The sequence below is a fragment of the Microcebus murinus genome, chromosome 7, assembly GCF_040939455.1.
Source record: "Microcebus murinus isolate Inina chromosome 7, M.murinus_Inina_mat1.0, whole genome shotgun sequence".
Classification (NCBI taxonomy): Eukaryota; Metazoa; Chordata; class Mammalia; order Primates; family Cheirogaleidae; genus Microcebus; species Microcebus murinus.
This window is the reverse complement of record NC_134110.1, coordinates 26627641-26650232: the sequence shown is the minus strand read 5'-3', so window position 1 is coordinate 26650232 and position 22592 is coordinate 26627641. Positions and strand designations below refer to the sequence as shown.

Below are 22592 nucleotides of genomic sequence, written 5' to 3'. Positions count from 1 at the left end.
CAGTTTAGGCTGGCGCTGTACCCTTTGACTTTGCTGAGTCAAAGGCCAAACCTCCGGCATTGGTCCGCGTCTTCACCGCCAGCGAGAGACGCGCTAGGGTCTGGCGCTCCAAGCAGAGGCGGAGACGCTGCGCAAGGCCCGGTACACCCTTGCGCCTGCAGCGCCGGGCGCGGCCGCCAGACGCCGCTGTGGCGCCCCGCACGCCCCGCCCCGCCGGGGGAAAGCGACTGCGGCGCAGGCCCGGGAGGCGGGACGGACCATGACGGCGCGCGGGGGGGGGTTACAGGAGCTGTGGGCGGGGCTGCGCGCTGCGGCGGGGCGCCTCCCCCCCGACCGGCTGGGTGAGGTGGTTCGCTCCGGCCGCGCTGCGCCTGCAGGTTCCCCGGCGGGCGTGCAGGGCGGTGGGCTGCGGCACAGCGGGCTCAAACGCACAGCGCGCCGTCTCCGCGATGCCGGTGCTGCTAGTGGCGTTGCTGGCCCTGGCGCTCGCCTTCTTCGCGCTGCTGGACGGCTGGTACCTTGTGCGCGTGCCGTGCGCCGTGCTGCGCGCGCGCCTGCTGCAGCCGCGCGTCCGCGACCTGCTGGCTGAGCAGCGCTTCCCGGGCCGCGTGCTGCCCTCGGATTTGGACCTGCTGCTGCACATGAACAACGCGCGCTACCTGCGCGAGGCCGACGTGGCGCGCGCTGCGCACCTGACCCGCTGCGGTGTGCTTGGTGCGCTGCGAGAGTTGGGAGCGCACACCGTGCTGGCCGCCTCGTGCGCGCGCTACCGCCGCTCGCTGCGCCTACTCGAGCCCTTCGATGTGCGCACCCGCCTGCTGGGCTGGGACGACCGCGCCTTCTACCTGGAGGCCCGCTTTGTCAGCCTGCGTGACGACTTCGTGTGCGCGCTCCTGCGCTTCCGGCAGCACGTACTGGGCACCTCACCGGAGCGTGTAGTGCTGCACCTGTGCAAGCGCAAGGTGAGAGGCTCCGCCCCGCGCGTTGTCCTGCGGGGTTCCCAGGGGCTTCTGGTCCCCAGTCCCCTCTCTTGGGCTAGGCCTGCTGTCTGTGCATCTTTGGAGTGCCCCGTCCCACCCTATACCGCTCCTTCAGTTTTCTGGCGACCGAGGGCCTGCCTCCCTGATGCCATGGGGGTCCCAGGGTCCCTGAATCAACACTTCATTGTTGGGCAGCGTGCTCCCCCCCCTGCCATCTCTTAACCTGGCCCCTCACAGTTTCATGTTCACCCTTCCCCTCTTCCAAAACAGAGAAGCCTAGACCAGGCGGGTCCTAGGAGTGCAGGTCCTGGTGCTGTTGTGTGGCCTGGAGTGCTGGGCCGCTCTCTCTGGTCCTTGGCTCTGAACATAGACTGGAGGTGGGTGGTTGTTAGAGGAGGTTACTGGAGACCCCTTTCCATGCCCTTATTGCTGAGGGGGCTGGGTCCCTGTCACCTGGGTTTGAGGTTGAAGGCCTAGGTCCCAGAGAGCTGCAAGCTCCCTGTTTTCTCCAGTTGGAGAGAGGGGCCACATGTGTGTGTCTGGGGCTCCAGGCTGCTCCCCAGGGCCTGCTTCTCCCGGCACAGCAGAGCCTACTGCAGCATGGCAGCGGGGCCCTGGGGATGGCCATGGTGGCCATGGTTGCCAGGGCAGGCTCCTGCCACAGACAGGCTTTTGAAAAGTTGTTTGTAGTCCTCAGCGGAGAAGCTGGGGCCTGCCTACCCCTGCTGCACCCTCTTTGGCCTGGGACAGCAGCTCCCAAGCAGAGGGACACAGTCTCACCTCAGTCGTGAGAGGTTATACCAGAGGTGGGGAAATGGAGGCTCTGAGAGGCAATGGCAACTGCTTGAAGCTGCACAGTGGGCCACAGGCACAGCTCCCTGGTCTGTTTTTGTTGAGTCAGGGAACCTCCCCAAGGGCCTAGATTCCTCTCTGCCCCCACAAGGCAGATGCTGGGCCCTGTGTCCCTTCATGTGGTGGGAGTCCAGGGGCGGTGTCCATCAAGGTTGAGAGTAAGGACATGGAGGCTGAGGAGTGGGAACCAGGGCAGCTTTTCTGCATGGGACGGCATGGTGTCAGATGTGGACTGGTTGGTGAGGTCCATGTGAGAGGCGAGGGGCCAGGACCATGGCGCAACAAGGACAGAGTTGATGAGGTGGAGCCTACATCTTGTGGGCGCCTGGCACAGCTGGAGGCCGGGGATGGCTAGGAGTTGTCTGGGTGTCTAGCCTGAGTGCTTGGGTGGGTGAGGGTCCCAGGCCCAGTGGTGGGTGTGCTTTAGGGCAGGCTGAGTCCAGATCTGGGTCCTATGTGCTGAGAGGCTAGCCTGGGGCACGGAAGCAAGGGAGGGAGAGCTGGGCTGGAGCCAGACGTTGGTGCAGAGCTCAGGCCCTGCTCTGCTAGGACTTCCCATGGGGGCTGGGCAGCTCCTCCTCCCTGATCCCAGCCCTTCTGCAGGGAAGGCCCAGGCTCCAGCTCTAAGCACCTCTGTGTGGCCGCTGACCCTGAGATCAGGTAGGCATTTGCCTGGCCTCGCCCCTCATCCTGGAAGTCCCCAACACCCATCTACAAGGCCTGTAGCTCCCATCACCAAATTGTGGCTGTGTGTGCAGGAGGAGGCAGCTGGTGCAGCCAAGCTGGGAGGGCTAGGAATGGAGTGGTCGGGCCCAGAGCTGCCCTGGAGATGAGGTCCCATGCCCTTGGCACACTCTCTGCAAGCCCCATCCAGCACTTTCCTGGGAGAGTGGCTCCCATGCCATCTCTCTCCAACCCTCTCCCCCTGCACCCACTTCCTGAGGTGTCTGGCTCCTCTGCGTCTCCCATTAGCCCCTACAACCTGCCAGCCTCAGGGGTTTTTGCCTGGGGACACAGAGGGCTTGAGCATGGCCCCACTGGGGAGACAGGCCTGGCAAAGGCAAGGTCATGTGGAGAGAGCTCCAATGGAAGTACAAGCACCGGGGGCTGGGAAGGGGGCTGGGGCAGGCAGTGGGGAGGGGACTCTTGGGAGGTCACAGGCTGGGGAATAGCATGGGCAGAGACCCAGAGGTGGAAGGCAGCAACCTGGCTGGGTGCCCCTCCTGGGCCCCTGCTCACTCCCATAGCAGCATGTGACCTATGGGAGCCTCACCCTCTTGTCTTCTGCAGGTGGAGTCCCCTGAGCTGCCTGAAGACCTGCAACACTGGATCACCTACAACATGGCCAGCAGCCAGCTGCTCTGTGCCGAGAGTGGGCTCCGCAAGGTCAACAAGGACGAGTGACCGCTGCCTCCACACCTAGCCCTCCATGCCCATCTGATGGCCTGTCCTGCAGAAAGAGCAGGCTGGGCTGGGCTCTCTCCATGCTGGAGTGGCCCCTGCCCAGCCCCCTTCACTCGCTGGGATCCCCAGTTACTGACATCCCTCCGGGCTGGGCAGGGGATAGGGTGGCATTGACCCCCTGACCAGCTCTGCCCCTGGGGTGGGGATGGATGGGCAGGGGGACCTGGCCCAGCCCTGCAGCGAGGCCACACTTCTGTGGCCTAGGTGGGGAGGATGTGCCAGGAGCACAGCAGCCTGAGCACATCTGGGTTGGAACTGCCAGGAGGGACGGGGCAGGGCCAGGCCAGAGCAGTCCTGGGCACAAGCTGGACATCTGAAGGGTAGAGGTAGCAATCACCAGGGTGGAGTCTGGTTGGTCAGAGGCTGGGCTGGAGGCAGACCAAGGGCAGGAGGGAAGATTGGCTAGCATTTGACAACAGCAGACAAGGTTACCCAAGCTTCCCTGGTGACACTGGCCTCTGGGCCAGAGGGCCAGGCAGGCAGCTAGGGCTTGTGGATGGGAGGGGTCAGCTGGTACAGGGCTCCAGAAGAGGCAGCAGGCCTCCCTGCTGGGGTGTCCTGGTCAGAAAGAGAACAGAGCAGGGCTAGGTGCCCATCAGGGCCATGCTTGTAACCTCAGGCTGGGCTGCCCTGTCCGGACTGCAGCACCCCAGGCCTCTGTCCTCCCGTGAGGGCCGTCTCTGCCTGACCCCCTTCCCTGCTGTGAGGGCTGCCTCCCTAGAAGGCTGGGTTTTCCTGGCCTCTCTGCCTTCTGTTTTACAGGCCTCTTCCCTGCTGTCGAGCCATGCCCTGTCTTGCTCTAGTGGTCTGTCCTGGCACCTGATAGGGACACCAGGCTGCTGGAATGTTGGCCAGGGCTGCCTGCTCCTGCCTAATCCCTGGCCTTAACAGCTGGGGAAACTGAGGGCACAGTGGGGGCTGGTCCCCAGCCAGAGGCTCTGGCCAATGCCCTCAGCTTCCAGAGAGAGGGTACCCTGTCTGGCTGGGGTGCTGGGGCCTGGGGTGGGTGTGGGGCTTGCTGCTTGCCTGCTTAGGCCCTGTGCCCCTGCCCCCACCAGCCGACCCAGAACTACCTCCTTGCTGCCCAGCCCCAGAATCCCCCTTGAGTCAGAGCCAGGAGCTGTAGGGACGCCCCTGATACCACCCACCCCGACCCCACACTGCTGCTGTTCTTGCCTTAAAGCCACTGTGGGAGCGCTGCAATGTTTTTGTTTTATTTAAAGAAAGTGCAAGATTAAAGGGTTTCAAGTGCAAGTGTGGGGAAGGCCCTCCTTTCTGAAGCTCTGATCCCTTCCCCACGGGGGCCATTCCCAGGATGTGTTTTCTGGTGTGGGGGGCTGTCCAGGCTTGTCAGATTCCGTGAACTTAGGGATCAGGCTGGCAGGGCAGGACTTGTCCGTATCCCACAGAACACGGGACTGAGACTAGGAAGGGGTTGCCCAAAGGCCCCTGCTGGCACTTCCTGCCCGGGCCCTCTCCTGGACTGCCACCCTTGAGCCTTGCTGCCTCCATCCACAGATGCCCGGTGCAGATTTCCAGTTTTCTTCCTTTGAGTCCCAGGATCACCCTGGGAGGTCGTGCGCCAGAGTCTGGGCCTGGGCACCAGGCTCTTGGAGTTGGGGGGCAGGGTGGGGGGCAGTTGGGAGCTGAGGTCAATGGGCTTTGGATGGGTGGGGTGGGCAGAGAGCAGAGGGGCTGTTCTGCAGGCCCTTTGAAGAGGGAAGGGAAATGTGGGATCCCTGGACACAGCAAGTGAGGGGGTGTGGACCATATATGTGTTCTGGCCACCAGCCCCGAAGAGTTCAGCAAGCCCAAGGACCAGGGAAGGAATGGGCGATTGGCAGGAGCTAGATTTGAAACAGGTGTCAGTGATGGGGAAGTAGAGCTGGAGAGGGGAAGTGACTCACTGGGGTTGCCAAGTCAGCTGCGGCCAGGACCAAAGCCTCTGCTCCACTCCTGGGGCCCCTGAGCTGAGTCTTGCCAGAGGACAAGTTTCCCAGGGGACTCCAGACAGGAAGTAGTGGGCGTACAGTTGGTTCAGGTACAGGCTGGTCCAGCCAGCAGCCCTGCATGGCTGGCTGGGACCTGAGAGAAGGGTGGAGGCTGCAGGATGGGGCATCTGGTCCTTGTGTGGCACCATGTGACAATGTTCCTGTAGGTCCCTGGCTCAGGAGTTGTCCCTCAGCTGTGGAAGGGCACATCTGCCTGGGCAAGGAGTTCCAGCCTGGACTAAGAATGAGTGTGTGTGTTAGGGGGTGGTTCAGGATGGCTGGGGGCATGAAGATGGCTGAGGGGGCCACACCCTGAAGGCCCCTGGGGCTTTACTGTCCATGCAGGGGCTGAACAAACATGCCAGGCTCTCATGGGCCAGCTTGGCAGAGGGTTTAAGGCCAATGGGGCTCTCCTGGCCTTTATGTTTGTAGGCTGGACCAACCACGGAGTGGAGGAGGGGCCCTGCTGACTAGGGGGCATTGATCCCTCGCAATGGGACTGGCCTGGGTCAGGGAATTGGGTGGCTGGGACTTGGAAATGAAACAGTGCCTTATTCTTCCAGTGGAACCCACTCATCCCACAGGCCTGCTGCCCTGAGAAGTTAGAGAAAAGTGACTGCTTTGGCCCGTGCACAGGGTGGCCCCTGGTATCCCTCCTTGTGCCTCCCCTGGGCTGACAGCTGCAGGAATGATGCCACTCCAGGCGCCCCACCCCCTGTGGTGTCTGGGGTCTGTACAGTGTCCAGGTGCAGGTGTTGAGTGGGGAAGTCAGACAGGATGGGCTGTCATGACAAATCAGCACTTTTGGTCAGACTCAGGAGGCCCTCAGTGGGTGATGGTGAAGCAGTGAGGGGCTTGGGGATGCAGTACTCAGGGACTGTCGCCCTAAGGGAGAGGGCAGTGTGTGCTCTGAGGGCCAGGTGGACAGAGCCCAGGCTGCCTTGGTGGGGTCTCGGAGGCAACCCTGGTGTCCCTGGGCCCACATTAGGCCAGCTGCCTGTTGCATTCCTGGCTGGAGTGCCTGCCTCCTGGGCTCAGTTGGCTGGCTGGTCACTGCTGTGTCCCCTGAGGGCCCAGGGATGCAGACTCCCACTTCCAAGGCTTGCTGAATAGAGTGCAGCACTGCCTGGCTCCTTGGAATCCCTGGACAGTGGGACCATTGCCCTCCTGGACAAGGAAACTGAGGCTAGGGCAGAGTTTCCAACATGGTCAGGTGGCTCCGTGAGTCTGACCAAAAGTGCTGATTTGTCATGACAGCCCATCCTGTCTGACTTCCCCACTCAACACCTGCAAGTTGGGGACACCCTTGGGGAGGCTGAGGGTCCTGCCCCTGAGGGCCTGGAGGGCAATAGCCCAGCGTTCTACATTCCCCTTGTTTATGTGATTTCTTAAAGCAACAGAAGAGTAATGCTTGATCCTTTTACCCCTCTAGGAAGTCAGAGAGGTTTGGTTTAGTTGGTTTTTTAGAGACAGGGTCTCACTGTCACCCAACCTGGAGTGCAGTGGTGCATTCACAGTTCACTGCAGCCTCCAACTCCTGGGCTCAAGTGATCCTCCTGCCTGGGCCTCCAGAGCAGCTGGGACAGCAGGCCAGCACCACTGCGCTACTGGGGGGGGTCTAGGTGGGCATCTTCTCTCTGCCCCCACACCCACATCTGTTTACAACTCTGTTTTCCCTTCAGCTTTCCCCACGTCCAGCACGGTCACAAGGTGTGGTGCCCACTCCTTCCTCAGGCCGCCCATGTCCCCCAGGTGGTGAGAGCCCATTATCCCAGCCCTTGGGCGCGCCCTCCCTGGTCCCACCTGTGCCTCCGCCAGTTTCACGTGTCGAGTTTCCTGGGAGAGTGGCGGGGAACGGCAGGGCAGGAGGGCATCTTCAAGGCCAGCCCATGGGGCAAGGGCTTCCCGAGCTCCCAGTGGTACCCTGCAGACCAGACTGGGCTCAGCTAGCAGTGGATGTCCAGGCAGGGCAGAGGCTGTGCGGTGAGAGGCTCCTCTCACCGGCTCCAGGGCTTGGCGTGTGCCCTCTGCTGGCCGCGCCGGTCCCGCGCTGGCCTTCCCACCCCACCTCCCAAGGGCCCAGGGTGTTATCCTTTGCTCTGCTGCAAATGCTGGGCCAAGAGAAGCCCCTTGGCTCCAAATCCAGTGCCCAGTGGGGCTCTCTGGAATCTGGCGGTAATGCCGGGGAATGGCTCTCTTGGGGACCTGTAGGCGTGGCGTTAGCCAGCAAGGAGGGCCCTAGGTGGGACGCCTTAAAGGAGGCCTCTCTGGCAGCTCTCCCTGGTTGGGGACTGTTCCTCAGGGTGTGAATTCCTGGCATTTCTGGGAGGGCATGAAGGTGGGAGTATGTACTGACCCCTAGGCCCTTCAGGGACAGGGATGAGCTCTTACAGGGGTCCTATGCACCTCTGTCTGCCAAGCCGGCTGGACCACTGATGCTGCATGTCACTCCCACCCCAGCAGTGGCAGGTGCCAGCAGGACCCCAGGGTCATGGTCAGGTGACCTGTGGGGCCTTAAAACCCAAGGCCTAGTGCAGATCTCAGAAGATGCCCAACCTAGAAGACACAGATAAGAACTGGGGCCGGGAAAGGGGGTGGCCCAAGCCCCACACCTGCCTTGTGCACCTTGCTGCTGCCCCCTCCCTACAATGGGGCAGCAGGGGCCGAAAAGCAAGGTCTCCTGGGTCATAAGGCCCCTGAGGATGTGCTGCTGCCTCCATCCTGTCAAACGGAGGCTGGCCTCTGGGACTGAGTCCTGGGGGGAGGGGTGGGCAGCCCTGGCCAGATGCCCACTTGGGGAGTGCTGCAGCTCCAGCCACAGTCTCATCTAATCTCAGCCAAAGGGCACAGCAGGTGGTTGTCAGAGGGGTGACTGAGGCTGTGGAGCTGTGTGGTGCCAGCAGGCCAAGGTACATACACACATCTGGGAAGTTCCCTTGGGCTGGGTGGGCAGAGCCAGACCTACCCATCCTTGGAGGAAAGTGGATTCCAGCTCTGAGCTTCCTTTCCACTCTGATTTGTAGGTGATAGCTCCAGGGTTTGAGTGGGGATTTCTGAAGGAAAAGGAGATTTTCCTTGGGCTTAGGTATAGGTCCTGGTCTGAGAGGTTGTGAGGTTAGTTTGTAGGAAGGACAGCCCAGGAGGCTTACCCCCCCCCAAGCCTCTGTTTCCCTATCTGTGAAATGGGTTCAAATGGCCCTGGATTAGAGCCAGTGTCAGGTGCCTGAAACATGCCTCGACTCAGCCTGGCTGTTGTGACACCAGCTCTGTGGGTTCCTCGTACCCAGAAAGGCCAGCAGTCGTTTCCACCCTTGGCTTATTTATTTTCTAGGAGTTTGAGGGATGGAAGATAGAGAGCACCCCTGGTGTGCTTCTCTCCCCTCAGGTCCCATGAGTGGCCTGAGGCCCAGTGAGCTCTGCCCACGGAGGCTTGTGGGCAGAGGGCACCGCAGGCAGAGCAAGGCCGTCAGGAGAGGAGGCGCCCGCAGAGTGCCTTCCCAGCCGCTGCCCTCACGAGTTGCAGAGGTCACGGAAGCAGCAGAAGATGGGGTGGGCGGCTCCGATGCTGTCGGGGTCTGTGGCGATGCAGGAGCTGGAGCAGGAGCGGCTCACCACAGGGCTCTGGTTGAAGGGGAACTCTGCAGGGTGGCCGGTGTCAGAGCTGTAGCCCTGCCTGGCCCTGTGTGCTGTCTCCAACCCTTCGCTGCCATCCCCATTCCTCAGGGCTCAGGTCTGGGGAGTCCTCCATGCCTAGCACCCCCTGCCCCAACTGTGACACATTCGTGGATAGTGACCCAGCCCCTCATGCGTCTGCAGCGCTGGCCCCAGACAGAGCCCGAGCCCAGAGGCTGAGGCAACATCACCTGCCAGTCTGGCAGAGCTGGGGCTTGGGCTCCATGAGGGACCTCTGCTTCTGCCCCACCCACTTCCCAGTGCCTAGTACCCCAAGGTGGGTCCCTGAGGGGCTGTGCACCCCCCCTCAGCTGCATGGCCCCCTCTAAGGTGGGGAAGCCCACCCTGTCTTTCCCACCCACTGCCTCTCAGGCCCAGAGGAGCAACTGCAGGGTGAGGGAGGCATTTGGGGGAGGTGGCCTTGACCCCTGCACACCCCAGGCCTGCCGTGGGACCCCGCCTCACCCGACTCCACGGTCACCAGCTCGGTCTTGCAGGCTGTGTCCTCCGGCTTGCAGTAAGTGATGTTCTTGCATGAAGAAATGGCTGTGGGATGCTCACAGGTGTAGCACCTGAAGGCCTCACCTGGGCAAGGGATTGGGGCAGACCCTCATCACCTGGCCTCAAAACCCACCCTGGAACTGGAAGGAAGCGGCTAAAGGAGACTAACTGGGACTCTTCAGGGCCCTCTGGCTGACTGACAGACTTGAACAGTGCATCCCTCTACTGAGCCTCAGTCTCCCTTCCTGGAGAATGGGGCCATTACCCCATCCCAGGCTGAAGCTGGGCTCTAGAACCCAGAAGTCTCATTGAGAGTAAGGAGGTGAGCCAGTGGGGCCCTGAGGAGGCCTTCAGCCACAGAGCCCCCCAGTAGCCCTGTCCTCTGGGAGGTAGGCACAAGGCCCAGAGGCAGGGTCCCTCACCAGCCACATCTGCCCCACTCACCATAGCCCACACTCCAGGCTGCCATGAGCAGCAGCTGCACAGCCCAGCACGAGGCCATTCCTCTGTGCTTGGGAGCTGGAAGAGGTGGCTGGCCTCACGTTGAGATTTATACTCACCTGGCCCCTTGGACACTGGCCCTTGGTTGGGGCGGGAGCTGGCCCGTGAGTCAGTAGGGTGTCACAGGGGAGGCAACCGGCAGGACCATGGCAGGCGGCCACCTGAGCCATCATCACTCACCAGCCCTGGGGAGGTGGGGCCTGGGAGCCCCAGTCTGAGGACCATGGCCCTGCCCTCTGCAAGCACACCTTCAGTTTGGGGAACTCACCCCTCCCCAGACATACCCTGTTGTCCTGGGACAGCTCTGACTGAGAAGACCCTTCCCACCGAGCTCAGACTGACTCTCTGATGAGCCCCCACATCCTGGCTCTGCCCTGGAGGTTCACATAGGTCACGCAGCTCCAGTCTTGGGGGCCCTGAAGTCCCAGGCCCTGGGTGGCCTTGGCCCTTGTTGTCCAGGCCCTGCATGGTGCTCCTTCCCTGCAGCCTGGCCTGGCCTAGCAGGGAGGCCACTTAGGAACTACAGCCCCATTTGGCTGGCCAAGGGCCAAGGTCACTGTCCTCCATACCCAGACCCCTTCTGCCTCGTGTACACCTGATACACATGCCCGCAAAGTAGGGGCCATGTGGAAAAGGGTAAGGGCCTGGTGAAGTATGGGCAGTGTCAGTTGAGGGTGGTGTGGCCAGCCAGGTCCCTCTTGGAATGACAGGTATGGGCCCAGGACTGGCCCCTCAGCACTGCTAGCTCCTTCTCTGCTAATAGCCTTTAGATTAAGCCTGAGTTTCTCAGTTGTGGGCCCCTGACAACAGGGCTCTGCCCATGCTCCTGGCCTGACAGTCTTGTTTGAGCTTCATGGCGCTTCCCATGCACACTGTTCATCCCACTGCTTTGCCCACCTGTGTCTCCCAGAGATCACACCATCTGGTCACCTACCTAATGCCTCACATCTCCCCATGCTGTGAGGCCCAGCCAGGTGCTGCTGCTCCACAGCCCTTCCCAGTATGCCAGCCTCTCTGGTCCCCCTGTTCTGCAAGGTCCTAATGGGTCGTGTGTGGATGGATAGATGGATGGGGGATGGAGGGATGGATGGATGGGTGGATAGATGAATGGTTGGAGGTATGAATGAGTGGGTGGGTGGACAGATGGTTGGAGGGATAGATGGATGGATGTTGGGTAGATAGGTGGATGGACAGATGAATGGGTGGATGGATGAAGGGTGGATAGATGGATGGGTGGTTGGATGGATGATGTTTGAGAGTGTGGATGGTGGAGAGAGGAATGAAGGGATGGCAGAATCCAGGGATGGAGGGATGGGTGGCTAGACAAGTTGGCTAGGCAGGCACATGGTGCATAGGCCCTGCTGAGGCCGAACAGGCTGCTGGAAGGAGCTCTGGGCTGGCACCCATCTAGGAGGATATAGTTTTGGCCTTGGCCTTGCTGCTTTCTCTATGTGTGGCCTTGGGGTGGCCCCTTTGTCCCTCTAGACTTTGGTTTCCTGTTTGTAGATTGCAAAAGTGACCTGGTCTTGTGTGGGCTGAGGCTAGTTGTACAAGACAGGATGGTTGCAAGAAAGCAAGCGGAGGGCATAGTTTGCAAAGGGCGAGACCATGGTTACTGCGAATCAAACAATGGGGCTGTGCTCTCGGGAGGCGTGCAGACAGCAGCGGGAGCGGCTCCTTCCCAGGGCTTGGTCTGCAGACACACCCAGACATTGCAAGAGGTGCCATGGACTGTCCAGTTCTGGAGCCTGGTCTCAGCTCCACCCAAGCTCCCGTGTTACCCAAGCCTGCTCAAGGCACTCTGTGCCCCTTTCTATCATCTGCAAACTGGGCAGAGGAACATCTGTCCTGCAGGATGGCTGTGAAAACTAGCAAGTGCTGGGATAAGGATGGGTCTCTCCATAAGGCTTTCAGCCCAATGCAGATCACAGTGCAGGGGTACCTGAGCACAGGTGGGGCGGGCATGCCAGCGAGCTGTGCAGCTGTGGGCCCTGTCCATGGACGTGCTGGCATGCTGTCGGCTGTGGCTGCCTGGAAAGATGCCTCTTGCCCTGGCTTTGAAAGGGAAGGAAGACCTGAGAGGATGCTCCAGCCAGGAGAGGGGCACACATAGCCTTCCTCCGGGCAGAGTGGGCACCACCCTGGCCCATCCCTGTGCCCAGCACCCATTGGCAGGTGGGAAAGCAGCACCATGCCTGGGCCAGACACGACTGGGCAGAACAGGATTTATGCCCTAGTTGAGTGACTGCCCTCCTCTCCTCCTTCCTCTTGGTGAATCCATGCCTTTCCTGGTGGCCCCACATGTGGAACCAGGAGACCAGGTTCTGAGCCCCGTCAAGGGTAGTGTGTGACCTTGGGGGCAGCGCAGCTCCTCGAGCCTTGGAGTGCTCATCTGGGTTGGCCTCAGCCCTGTACCAGCCTCAGCGGCCAATCTGTGAGTGGTACACTGGTCACTCCTATCCCTTGGGGCTGCTGGACAGTTGAAATGCAGGGCTGTATGTGAAAACTGTCTGGGCTTTGCAAGACTGTCAGCAGCAGCCGGCAGAGACTCCAGTGCGGTGCCCTTGCATCCTCCCTCCCGTTGCCTGCCCACCTCAGTCAGGGGAGAACAGAGAGGAACCTCCAAGGCCCCTCTCCAGGCCTGGCCAGGCCACCTGAATGGCCCTCACCCATTATCCAAGATGGACCCATGGCCCCTGCCTGTACCTGCCCACCTAGCAGGCCACGTCTGTCAGGTCGGGCCGTCTATGTTCTGGGGGCTGGTTCCTCCCCCTTGGCCACACCCTCCACCCTCCACTCCAAGGGACTGGCTAAAATGCATACTGTACCTCACCACTGCTCTTCCCAGAAACCTCCCGGTTTCCTCATTCCCTTCAGGATGCAGGCAAAGCCCTGCCCCAGCCTTGGTGGCTGGTGCCCGCCTGGCCTGGCCTGGCCTGAGGGGCTGCCAGACTGTTACCTCCTCCTCCCGTGGAGAAACATGTCTCCATTTCTGTGAGCCTCCCATAGCCTGGGCCTGGCCATGCTCACTGTTGAGCAGGGTTTGCTCGATGGATGGATAGATGGGTGGGTGGATGGAGAGAGGGATGGGTGGGTGGGTGGATGGGTGACTAATGTCATTTCTTCCAAGGAGACCCAGGATGGGTGTTGTCTGTGGCCCAGCATAGACTCTGTCCTGGCGCTCAGTGTGACCACTCCTGAGGGTACAAATGCCCTTGTAGCCTCTCTGATGGAGCTTAGTTAGCACAGACTTGGACACTCCTGGGGATACGGAGCTCACTCCCTCTCAGAGCAGCTCCTGCCCTTATGGGACAGATCTGCAATCCTGGTCACCACAAACCCCCACAGAGAGGAGCAGCCAGCTAGGGGCAGGGTGGCCTATGCCACCAGACATGGAATCCCGCTCCTTCCCTTCCCTACCTGCTCCTGTCTCCTCTTCCAGCCCAAATCTGGGGTCACTAGCTCCTCCCTTCCCCACCACGCCACATCTTGCACTGTCCAGCTCCTACAGGCTGTGGAACTGTGCAGGCTGCTACACTGGTGGGGCCCTGGCTTGGCTGGGTCCCTGCCCCAGCGGCTCACCTTCTGCCTCTCCTCCCCGCTGCCTGAAGGACTCAGGCCATAGGGAGCCTCAGGACCAGGACAGATACCCAAAAGGTGGCCTCATAACTAATGAGGTCAAGGTCAAAGGTAGGGTTCTAAGGCTTGCATTGGGCCTCACTCATAGCCTGTGCTTGGGCATGAACTGAACCCTTTCCCTGTCATGGACTGAACCCTTTCCCCAGTAACATACTGAGCCTTGACCCTGGTCACATATTGAACCCTAAGCCTTGGTTTCAGACTGATCCCTGATCCCTGGTCATAGACTGAGCCCTGTTCCTGATCAGAGGCTGAGCCCTGCTCTCTGGTCACAGATGGTTCCCAGTCTCTGTGGGAGTTTGTGGGGTACATGGGTATTTGTAGGGTGTGTATGTGTGTGTGTACTGAACCTCAGCCCAGGCTTTGAGGCCAAGTGACCCTACCACTCCTCACTTTTATGGGAGACATGAGAAAATCCAGGTGAAAGGTATGACATGATGGCTGAGAGCCATGGTTCCCTCTTGACAAAGTCAAAGATCAGGGTCACAGCCCCAGATGGGGCATCCAAAATAGCACTCGAACATTTCCAGGTTCCCAGTCACCCCCCACTCTGGGAGGCTGCCCTCATTCCACCTCAGGGCCTCTCTGATAGATGGTGGCTCCGCTGTGTGGTTGACTGCACTCCAGGACCAGTGGGGCTCACTGGGCCATGGGAGTCCTGCCCTAGGGAGCAGGCCCAGGGCCAGGGGGCAGGTCCCAGGGTGAACAAGGGGGCCCTGCCCAGTTCTCTGCTCAGGCTAGGACCTATCTCCTGTCCCCACCTCCCTTGGGCATCCCTGGGGAGGGGCTGGCACGGGGTGGACCCTCATTCTGTGTTTTTAGGACTGATTGTGTGTGTGTGCATGTGTGTGTGTCCACTTGCATGTGACTGCTGCGTCAGCCTGGAGGCCTGTGGGGCAGAGGACTCGGGGGGGGGGGGTTAGCCTAGAGGACTCGGGTGCTGATTCCAAGCGAAGGTGAAATTAAAGCCCCTCTGCACTGGAGCTTGTGGCTGCCCTGGACACCTGACGTCCCCACCCCAGAGTGGGGCTTGGGGAGAGCAGGGGCAGGGACTGGATGTGTGGGTGGCCCTGGAGAAGGCAGGCGGTGATCTTGCTGGACTCCTGCCCACGGCCTCCTCGAAGCAGCCTTAGGGTGCGGCCCTGCTCAGGGTCTGGAGAGGTGGGCAGCAGGGTGCTCCACTGAGTAGTCCCTAAGGGCCGGAAGGGCAGAGATCTGCCTGGTTTGTGTCCCAGGCCCAGTGACCGTCCTTACTATAGAGCTTAAACCACATGATGGGGAGACAGGAAGAGAGACAGACATAAGGGACAGGGACAGAGCCAGAGACGCAGCCCTGCCCAGAAAGGAGTCTCAGGAGGCTTGGTTCAGGCATGGCTTCTTCAGGGAATTTGGGGCTGGGTGGCCGGGGGGGGGGGGGGGGGGGCGGACAGTGGGGGTGGGAGTGGTCTAGAGTCAGAGCCTCAAGAGGGGGATAAGCGTCAGGGCCAGGGCCAAGGCCAGGCCACAGGAACCATCCAGGGCAGATGTCCCGTCCACATTGCAGAGCTCTGTGTTGCAGCAGGACACTGGCCTCGTCTGGCCGATGCCGTCCACATCCGAGGGCTCACACTTGCTGGCACAGGACTTGGTCACCGTGGAGTCCCCCAGGAAGGGGTACACTGCAAATCCAGGAGGAGTCAGCTGTTAGGGTGGTCCTTTATTGCCACCCAGCTGCTGCCACAGGGTCCCCTTGGGCAGAAACCCCTCTGGAACTGCCCATCCGGGTCTCAGTCCTTCCTGGCTCAATGACCGAGTGCCTGCTACATGCCAGGGACACACCTGGTGTCCTGCACCAGCATTTCTCACCTTATGAGACAGTTCCTGCCCTAATGTGGATGGTGGAACCAAGCCAGTGATCCCCCCAAGTAAGGTTGTAGATATGTTCCCATTAAAGCAGCGGTCCCCAAACTTTTTGGTACCAGGGCCTGGTTTCATGGAAGACAGTTTTTCCATGGACCGCAGAGAGAGGATGGGGTGTTGTGGGTGGGGGGGAGGTGGTGCCAAGCTCAGGCAGTGATATGTGGCCTATTTCCTAACAGGCCAGGGACTGATACTGGCAGCTGTAAAGGAAGGGACAGGACCGGGGGAAGAAGGAAAGGAGAGAGGGAGACCTTATTGCTTGGACAGAAAGCCTATTTTGGGAATGAGTACAAGGTGGCTGCCCACTGTGCCCAAGGGTTGAGCTGGCTGGTGGTGCCTGGCCCAGAGGTGGCTCCAACCTGGGACCCCAACCCCACCCCACTGGTGCCTACTGACCGGTCTCCAGGGAGTAGAATGTGGTCTTGCACATGGTTTCATTAGCGTTGCAGGTGGCGATGCTGATGCAGCTGGACACACTCGTGAGCTCCTGACAGGTGTAGCACTTCAGAGCCAGTGCTGGGAGGGAAGTGATTAGGGACAGTCTGCCAGGTGGTCCTCAGCCCTGCCCTGGAGGCCCAGCTCTGAGGGGGACAAGGACACTTGCCAGGGTCCCCTTGCCCACTGGCCAAAACTCAAGGAAGATGCCATGAGCTTGGCCCTGGGGTCAGGCCACTGGGGAGATGGGCTCAGCCCACAGGCCAGGGCAGATGACGCAGTTTTGGAAGTGTCTGGAAGGCACAGAGAGACTGAGGCATTGGCAATGGAGAAAGGTACCAAGGCTGGGTGGGTCTCAGGCGTGGGTAGGAGTAGGTCACCCCTTGGTTCCCTCCAGGGAAGGGCTGCGTGGGGATTCAGGCATCAGGCCAGGAGGTAGGTGCAGGGTGGGCTGGCATGTCTGGTGTGCCCACGGGTGCCTGTTTAACAAAAGGTGTCCTCTCCCCAGGGGGTGCAGGCTGCTGGGGCTGGAAGTGAGTCTACTTCGCTCCTGCCCTAGTTTCCTTGGCCCCAGCCACAGGAGCCCAGCGGGTCTGGCTGTCGCTAATTGGCCCTAGCAGCCCCCTGCACAGTGAGGCCACAGGCTCTTCCACCCCCCTCATGTGAGCTGCCTGGGGCCTCTGCCCCTTTCTGGTTAACTTCAGTTTCTCCCTCTGCGAAATAGGCAGAAATGCCTGGCTCAGGCCCACTGGACCAAGCTCCTTTCCTTGTTGAGCATGGGGACCCTTTGAGTTGAGGTCATGGTCCCAATTGTTCTCAGACCTGAGCCTGGTGGCCCCACCCTGTTGTCTGGTTTCGTTCCCTCCTCGCCATCCGCTGCCGTGCCAGCCTTGTCCCCCTTCCCATCTGGGAGGCCACATTCTGCTCACTGCACTTCGGCCAGGGCCCCCTGCCTCCCACCCAACTCTCCTCTCAGACCCAGTGGTGGGCCACGCCCTCCTGGGACCCCTCACTCCCTCTGTCTTCTTCACCTAGGAGGCCCCCTCCTGAAGGGCCCTCCCTGGGGACAGTGTGGGAATGTCTGTGGGTTGGGGTACCCTCTGCCCAGGCTGTCCCGCGTGCCCCGTGCCTCACCGAGCTTCCCGCAGGCGGCCAGCACCAGCGCCAGGAGTGCTAGCCGGGTCCCCAGTGTGGTCCCAACCGCTGGCTCCATGTTCACCCTGAGCCTGCCTGGCAGGGACAGCAGGGACAGCGGACACCAAGTGCCCAAACTGGTTGGCTGAGCAGATTAGTGGGCTCCAGTTACCAGGTGGAGGTGGGGAAACCCCACCCCAGGCCCGGTGGGGCCGCTCCCTGCCTGGTCCCGCCTCCTCTCTCCCTGACTCAGGCTGGTCCTCCTCCTCCCTGCCCCTTCCTGATCCCTCCAACTTTTCCCATGGTCCCTCCAGGACCCCCTTCCCATTTGGGGTCCTCCCCAATCTCTCTTCCACCCAGACAGGGCCTGGGAGGGCCCCCCACCCCCACCCCCGCAGGTCCCCTCCTTTCTCCTGGGCAGACTCCTAGTCCAATGGCTCCAGGCTAGAATCTTACCAGATGACCTTGGCTCCACCTCCCAGCTCCTTTGAGGGGGTCAGGCTGGGGCTTTGGGGGACTGAATTGCTGCTGGACAGCAAGCCACAAAGTTTGCTCAGAGGCTTAAGGAGACAAATACTGAAAATTGCTGGGTCAACAGAGAAAGTCCTGGATGGAGGGTGGGGGTGGATAGGGAGGGGCTAGGGTTGCCTTGGGGGCACTTATCCTGTGTCCCCTGGCTCTGCTGGCTGGGCACCTTGATTTCTAATAGTGTAATGAGGCTGGCCTCAGGCAGGGCTTACCTAGCTTTCTTGTAGGTAAGGAAATTGAGGTGACATTCCTTGACCAAGGCTCAGACAGGATATAGGTAAATTTGGGTCTGGGGGCTCAGGGCAGGTCCAGCCACAGCTTCCCACGCCCCCATGAACATCCTCCCAAAGTATCTGCTCCAGCCTTCTCAGGGTGGGCCTGGTCTGTGATCCTGCCACCCCCTCCTCCAAGTCCCACACTGCCTGAGTATGTTGAAGGGGGCTGGTGTGTTGACAGGGACCTGGTTTCTCTTCCCTGAGGGTCTAGGCTACAGTCTCACCCGGCTGTGCCCAGGCTCGCACTGTAGCTCTGGCCATCTGCCCAAGTGTCCAAATCTCACTCCCTTCCTGGACCTTGCTCCCACTGTCCCCACTGTCAGGAATACCCTTCCCTCTCCTGCTCCTCCAGTGGCTGAAATTCTGTCTTTGGGAACATGGTCCTTTCTTGGACCCTAAGCTTTCCTGCTGGGTCAGCTCCATTTGGGATCTGATCTTTACCCCTCATGACTGGGAGAGCCTGTGTTTGCCCGAGTGCTGGATGGGAGCCAAGGGTACGTGGGTGGTAACGGGGGGGGGGTGGGCAGCTAGGAGCCCCTGGCACTCAGCATGTGTAGAGATTTAGCCTAACGATCTCATTTTCCTCACTGCAGCCGTGCAGGTATGCGGTGCTAACTGACTTTAGTTTGGGTAAAGGCTCTGGGGTTCCAAGAAGCCAATTGACTTAGGCAAGGTCACCTAGCGAGGCCTGGGTGGTGGCCAAGTAGCAGCCCAAGCCTGTCTGATTCTGCATGTCACCACACGGCCACGATGCCACTAACCATTGACTCTGGGTGAAGCTAACTGGATTAGACGCCACACCACACACACCCTGGGTTCCTCCTGAAGCCTGACCTAATTCCTCTGCCATGGCAGGGTCCACCTTCTTCCTGTCCTCAGACCCAGGGGTTCCGCCCATGCCTTCTACACGTAACACCTGCCTGGCCCCTAGGCATTCAGCTCCTCCTAGAGTTTCTGCCTGACCCCCACCAGGGAAGCCCAGGCAGAGCCTTTCTGCAAAGTTACAGCCACCTGCTTGAGGTGGGGAGGAATGTAGCCTGGCCAGGGTCTGGACTGGCTTTGTCTGAGAGGGCTCTGTTCTGGGAGGCCCACGCCCTTCCCTTCTCAGTTCCTCCAGAAACCTCTAGGTCAGTGCTCAGTGTGTAAGCAGGATCAAAGCTCAGTGTGTGACCAGGATCAGGGCTCAGTCTGTGACCAGGATCGGGAAACACTCAGCCTGTGATGAGTGTTGGGGCCTAAGGACCATAGATAGCCAATAATCAGCTATTAGCTTCTGTATTATGCTTACTTGCTTGCTTAGAAGAGTGGAAAAATTTCAGCTGACCCTTATCTGACTCTGGACCTGGCATCCAGCCTCTGCTAGTATGATTAAGTTTAGAAACTAAAGAGAAGGGTGGTGGTGCATGGCACAACTGCCCACAAGATATAGCTGCTAGTCTGGAGTCGAAATGCCCTTGGACCCTTGAGGCGCCTGACATGCTTCATGGACCTAGTGAAATGCGCTCATGCTTAGATCACAGAATGCAGAATATATTTCAACTAAGATTAATGTTGGCCAGATGTGGTGGCTCACGCCTGTAATCCTAGCACTCTGGGAGGCTGAGGTGGGCAGATTGCTCAAGGTCAGAAGTTCGAAACCAGCCTGAGTGAGACCCTGTCTCTACTGAAAATAGAAATAAATTAATTGACTAACTAAATATATATATATATATATATATATATATATATATATATATATATATATATAAAATTAGCTGGGCACGGTGGTGCATGCCTGTAGTCCCAGCTACTTGGGAGGCTGAGGCAGAAGGATCGCTTGAGCCCAGGAGATTGAGGTTGCTGTGAGCTAGGTTGATGCCACGGCACTCACTCTAGCCTGGGCAACAAAGTGAGACTGTGTCTCAAAAAAAAAAAAAGATTAATGTTGTCCGTAATTAGGTTATATCAGAGGCTTCTTCCTCTCGGGTGAATCTTAGCTGCAGCTGGTGACTCCTACAAAACCCATCTCAAGGCTCCAAACCCCCACATTTGTGCTAAAACAAGATAGAAATGTAAGATTAATGCTCTCTCTCACTTTTGTAAAAGTGCTTGCTAATTAGATTTTAGAGTGTGGTTTTTGCCTTTAAAAAGGGGCTGCTTTTCCTAGCTCATGGCTTCTTTCTGTGCCTGCCGCTCTGCAGGGTAGAAGTAGTCCTGACCAGTAAATAAAGACGCACAATTTGACTCAATTCGGTTTCTAAAGTGGTCTTTTCTCGCACTCAGTGCTGCCATAACAATGAGGGAGGTGTCCAGGCACGGGCTCTACAGCAATGCTGCTACTAAACTGGGGAAGTGCCAGGCGCCCTGGTGCATCTGCGCTCCAGAACTTACCCCTGACCTATGATCCAGGGATCAGATGCTGGCCTTGCACCCTCTCCCACACCACTGCCTTTCTGAGCACACCAGAGCTCTGCTGTGCAGCCCTACTCCAGGACCTTGTCCAGATCCCTCTCTACAGATGAGGCGTAGAGTCAACTCTGTCACGGAGACAGAGTAGAGGGAGGGCAGGAGGGAAGAGAGGCCACCTCTGCTCCCTCAGCAGTTTCTGCTGACAGCCCAGTAGGTTGGACAGCACCTAATGTGGGATGGGCAGCTTAGGTTCATGGTCCACAGTGTCCTGTGTCACCCACATTTGTTGTGTCACTGTTTCTGGTGGTTGGAGTTGGGACACAGCTCTGCTCTTCTCCAGGGTCACGCCTAGGTGGTGGTCTAGGTGTTGGCTGGGCCATAACCCCGTCAAGGCTCCCCTAGGGGAGGGCCTGCTGCCAGACTGGCATGGCGCTGGCCAGATTCTGTGCCTCGCTGTCTGTTGGTGGAGGCTGTCCTCAGTTCCTTGCCATGTGGCCCCTTCAACACAGCAGCTGGCTTCATCAGAGCCTGCAAGTGGCGTTAGATTTATTGCTGTGTAACAAATCACCCAACACTCAGTGGCTTAAAACAACATTCGGCACAGCTCAGTCCTTTCTTACCCTGTGGGTTCGGCTGCACTCTCTGCTCGGGGTCACAGGTGGAGGTCCAGGTGTGACCAGCTGCACTCTTATCTTCAGGCCCTGGAGAGGAACCTTCGCCCAGCCTCACTCAGGTATGAGCGGAGTTAGGTCCTTGTGGTTGTAGGACTGATGCCCCTGTTTCCTTGCTGGTGTCACAGAGGCTATTCTCTGCTCCAGGGCCACCCCTGCTCCTTCTTTTGTGGCCCTTCCACCTGCAAGTCAGCACCGGAGTGTCAGGTCCTCCTTAGGCTTCAATTTCCATCTTCCTTTTCTGCCACCAGCAGAAAGTCCTCATCCCTGACTGCATCTTGCTTCAGAATTAGAGAGCAGTGAAGCAGCATTTCAAATCTAGGAGCACAGGGGTGACAAGGCCTCTGTGTGCTGTCTTGGGATACAGCCCCTGGAGCACAAATTGGCACTGTCCACAAAACTCTAAAATGCCCCTAGAGTATTGTCCAATGCTGACTCCCCAAAATGTCACCAAAAAACCTGTGGATGGGTTGCCCTAGCTCCCTCCCAGTACTCCTGGGATCGGAGAGTCTGACTTAAGGTAAGTCTTTCAAGGGCGGAGCTTGGTTAGGGTTAGGCTGGGACCCTGATGAAATAGGTTAGGTTTAAAAGCCATCAGTCTGCTCTGCTGGAGCCAGAGCCAGGGGGGGACACCCCTCAGCCTTGCTAGGGTTCAGCAGAGACTGCCCAGAGGAGACAGCCCTGAAGGCAGGCTGGGGAGGGGGGCATACCAAGCCATGAAGTCCCAGCAGAGAGAACTCTTCTGGTTGAGGGTGTGTTGCTGACATAAATTTGGAGGGGCTATGCAGGGGACAAGGCTGTTTAGGGGACAGTACCAGTTCCTACAGGGGCCAGACTCAGGGATGGGGTGAGGCTTTCCCTAAGAATGTGATCTGAAACTGGGCTTGGCTGCAGCTCCCCACACGGAGCCTGAGGACTCCTGCCCCCAAACAGAGCCGCTCACAGCAAAAAATGTGGACAGTCCAGAGGACCATGGAGAGGCAGAGCAGAGCAGATGAGGTGCTACAAACAGCAGAGCAACCCTGAGCTCAGGTCCATGGTGGTGTCTCACCATGGTTGGCCAGTGGGGCCCCCAGTACAGGTGGAGGGCCCACACATGCACCCCCACTTCCGGCCCAGCATGGTCTTGGGCTGCAGGAGCTGGAAAGCAGAACTCCCATTCAGGGCCCCCTGGAGCCAGCATCTTTCATTCCCCAAAGGCAGGAATCCGGATGTTGGGTGACAACACACAGAGGCCGTCCCCTGACTCTTCTCACTGTGGCCTTGTCACTCCTGTGCTCCTAGACTTAAAGTGCTGCTTCGTGCCTCTCTGACTCTGAGTGTGGCGGAATCCTGTCTTCCCCTTGGCCACTTGAATGGCTTTTTCTCTGAGCAGCCTGCTCATTCCTTTGCCCTTGTTGATGGGTGTTGTCTTCCCTCGAGGAACCCCATCCCGCCCCCTCCCAGAAGAAGTCTTGCTCTGTTACCCAGGCTGGAGCATACACAGGTAATCATCTTTTTTTACATGTGTGGCGAATATTTCCTCGTTTGTCTTCTTTCTTTTAGTTTTGTTTATGATATTCTTTTTTCATTTTTAAAAATATTTTTATATAGTCATTTATGAATCTTTCTCAATCTGGATTGTCTGTTTTGCTTTTATTTTTTTTAATTTTGAACAGCTCT

General features: G+C 59.0%; 3 protein-coding genes across 3 annotated transcripts; 1 reads left to right on the top strand and 2 right to left on the bottom strand.

Moving 5' to 3' along the window:
- Positions 1-328: 328 nt before the first annotated feature.
- Positions 329-4550, top strand: THEM6 (thioesterase superfamily member 6). The gene is made up of 2 exons (XM_012782589.2): positions 329-962; positions 3123-4550. Exons 1-2 carry the CDS (start codon positions 450-452, stop codon positions 3234-3236), a joined length of 627 nt encoding a protein of 208 aa, XP_012638043.1. The 5' UTR covers positions 329-449; the 3' UTR covers positions 3237-4550.
- A 4247-nt stretch (positions 4551-8797) lies between these two features.
- On the bottom strand, positions 8798-9962 carry SLURP1 (secreted LY6/PLAUR domain containing 1). The gene is made up of 3 exons (XM_012782577.2): positions 9905-9962; positions 9425-9544; positions 8798-8925 (listed from the first exon to the last, which is right to left on the bottom strand). The coding sequence occupies exons 1-3, from the start codon at positions 9960-9962 to the stop codon at positions 8798-8800; spliced, it is 306 nt and encodes a 101-aa protein (XP_012638031.2).
- Positions 9963-15041: 5079 nt separating this feature from the next.
- On the bottom strand, positions 15042-17227 carry LYPD2 (LY6/PLAUR domain containing 2). The gene is made up of 3 exons (XM_012782681.2): positions 17069-17227; positions 15896-16015; positions 15042-15258 (listed from the first exon to the last, which is right to left on the bottom strand). The coding sequence occupies exons 1-3, from the start codon at positions 17145-17147 to the stop codon at positions 15053-15055; spliced, it is 405 nt and encodes a 134-aa protein (XP_012638135.2). The 5' UTR covers positions 17148-17227; the 3' UTR covers positions 15042-15052.
- Positions 17228-22592: the final 5365 nt, after the last annotated feature.

Coding starts and splice junctions, on each gene's coding strand:
- THEM6 (XM_012782589.2), top strand. CDS start 450: ATGCCGGTGCTGCTAGTGGCGTTGCTGGCCCTGGCGCTCGCCTTCTTC. Junction 963..3,122: donor TGCACCTGTGCAAGCGCAAG/GTGAGAGGCTCC, acceptor TGTCTTCTGCAG/GTGGAGTCCCCTGAGCTGCC.
- SLURP1 (XM_012782577.2), bottom strand. CDS start 9,962: ATGGCCTCGTGCTGGGCTGTGCAGCTGCTGCTCATGGCAGCCTGGAGT. Junction 9,545..9,904: donor AGCCTGGAGTGTGGGCTATG/GTGAGTGGGGCA, acceptor TCCCTTGCCCAG/GTGAGGCCTTCAGGTGCTAC. Junction 8,926..9,424: donor GCTGGTGACCGTGGAGTCGG/GTGAGGCGGGGT, acceptor GCCACCCTGCAG/AGTTCCCCTTCAACCAGAGC.
- LYPD2 (XM_012782681.2), bottom strand. CDS start 17,147: ATGGAGCCAGCGGTTGGGACCACACTGGGGACCCGGCTAGCACTCCTG. Junction 16,016..17,068: donor GGCCGCCTGCGGGAAGCTCG/GTGAGGCACGGG, acceptor CTTCCCTCCCAG/CACTGGCTCTGAAGTGCTAC. Junction 15,259..15,895: donor ATTCTACTCCCTGGAGACCG/GTCAGTAGGCAC, acceptor CTGGATTTGCAG/TGTACCCCTTCCTGGGGGAC.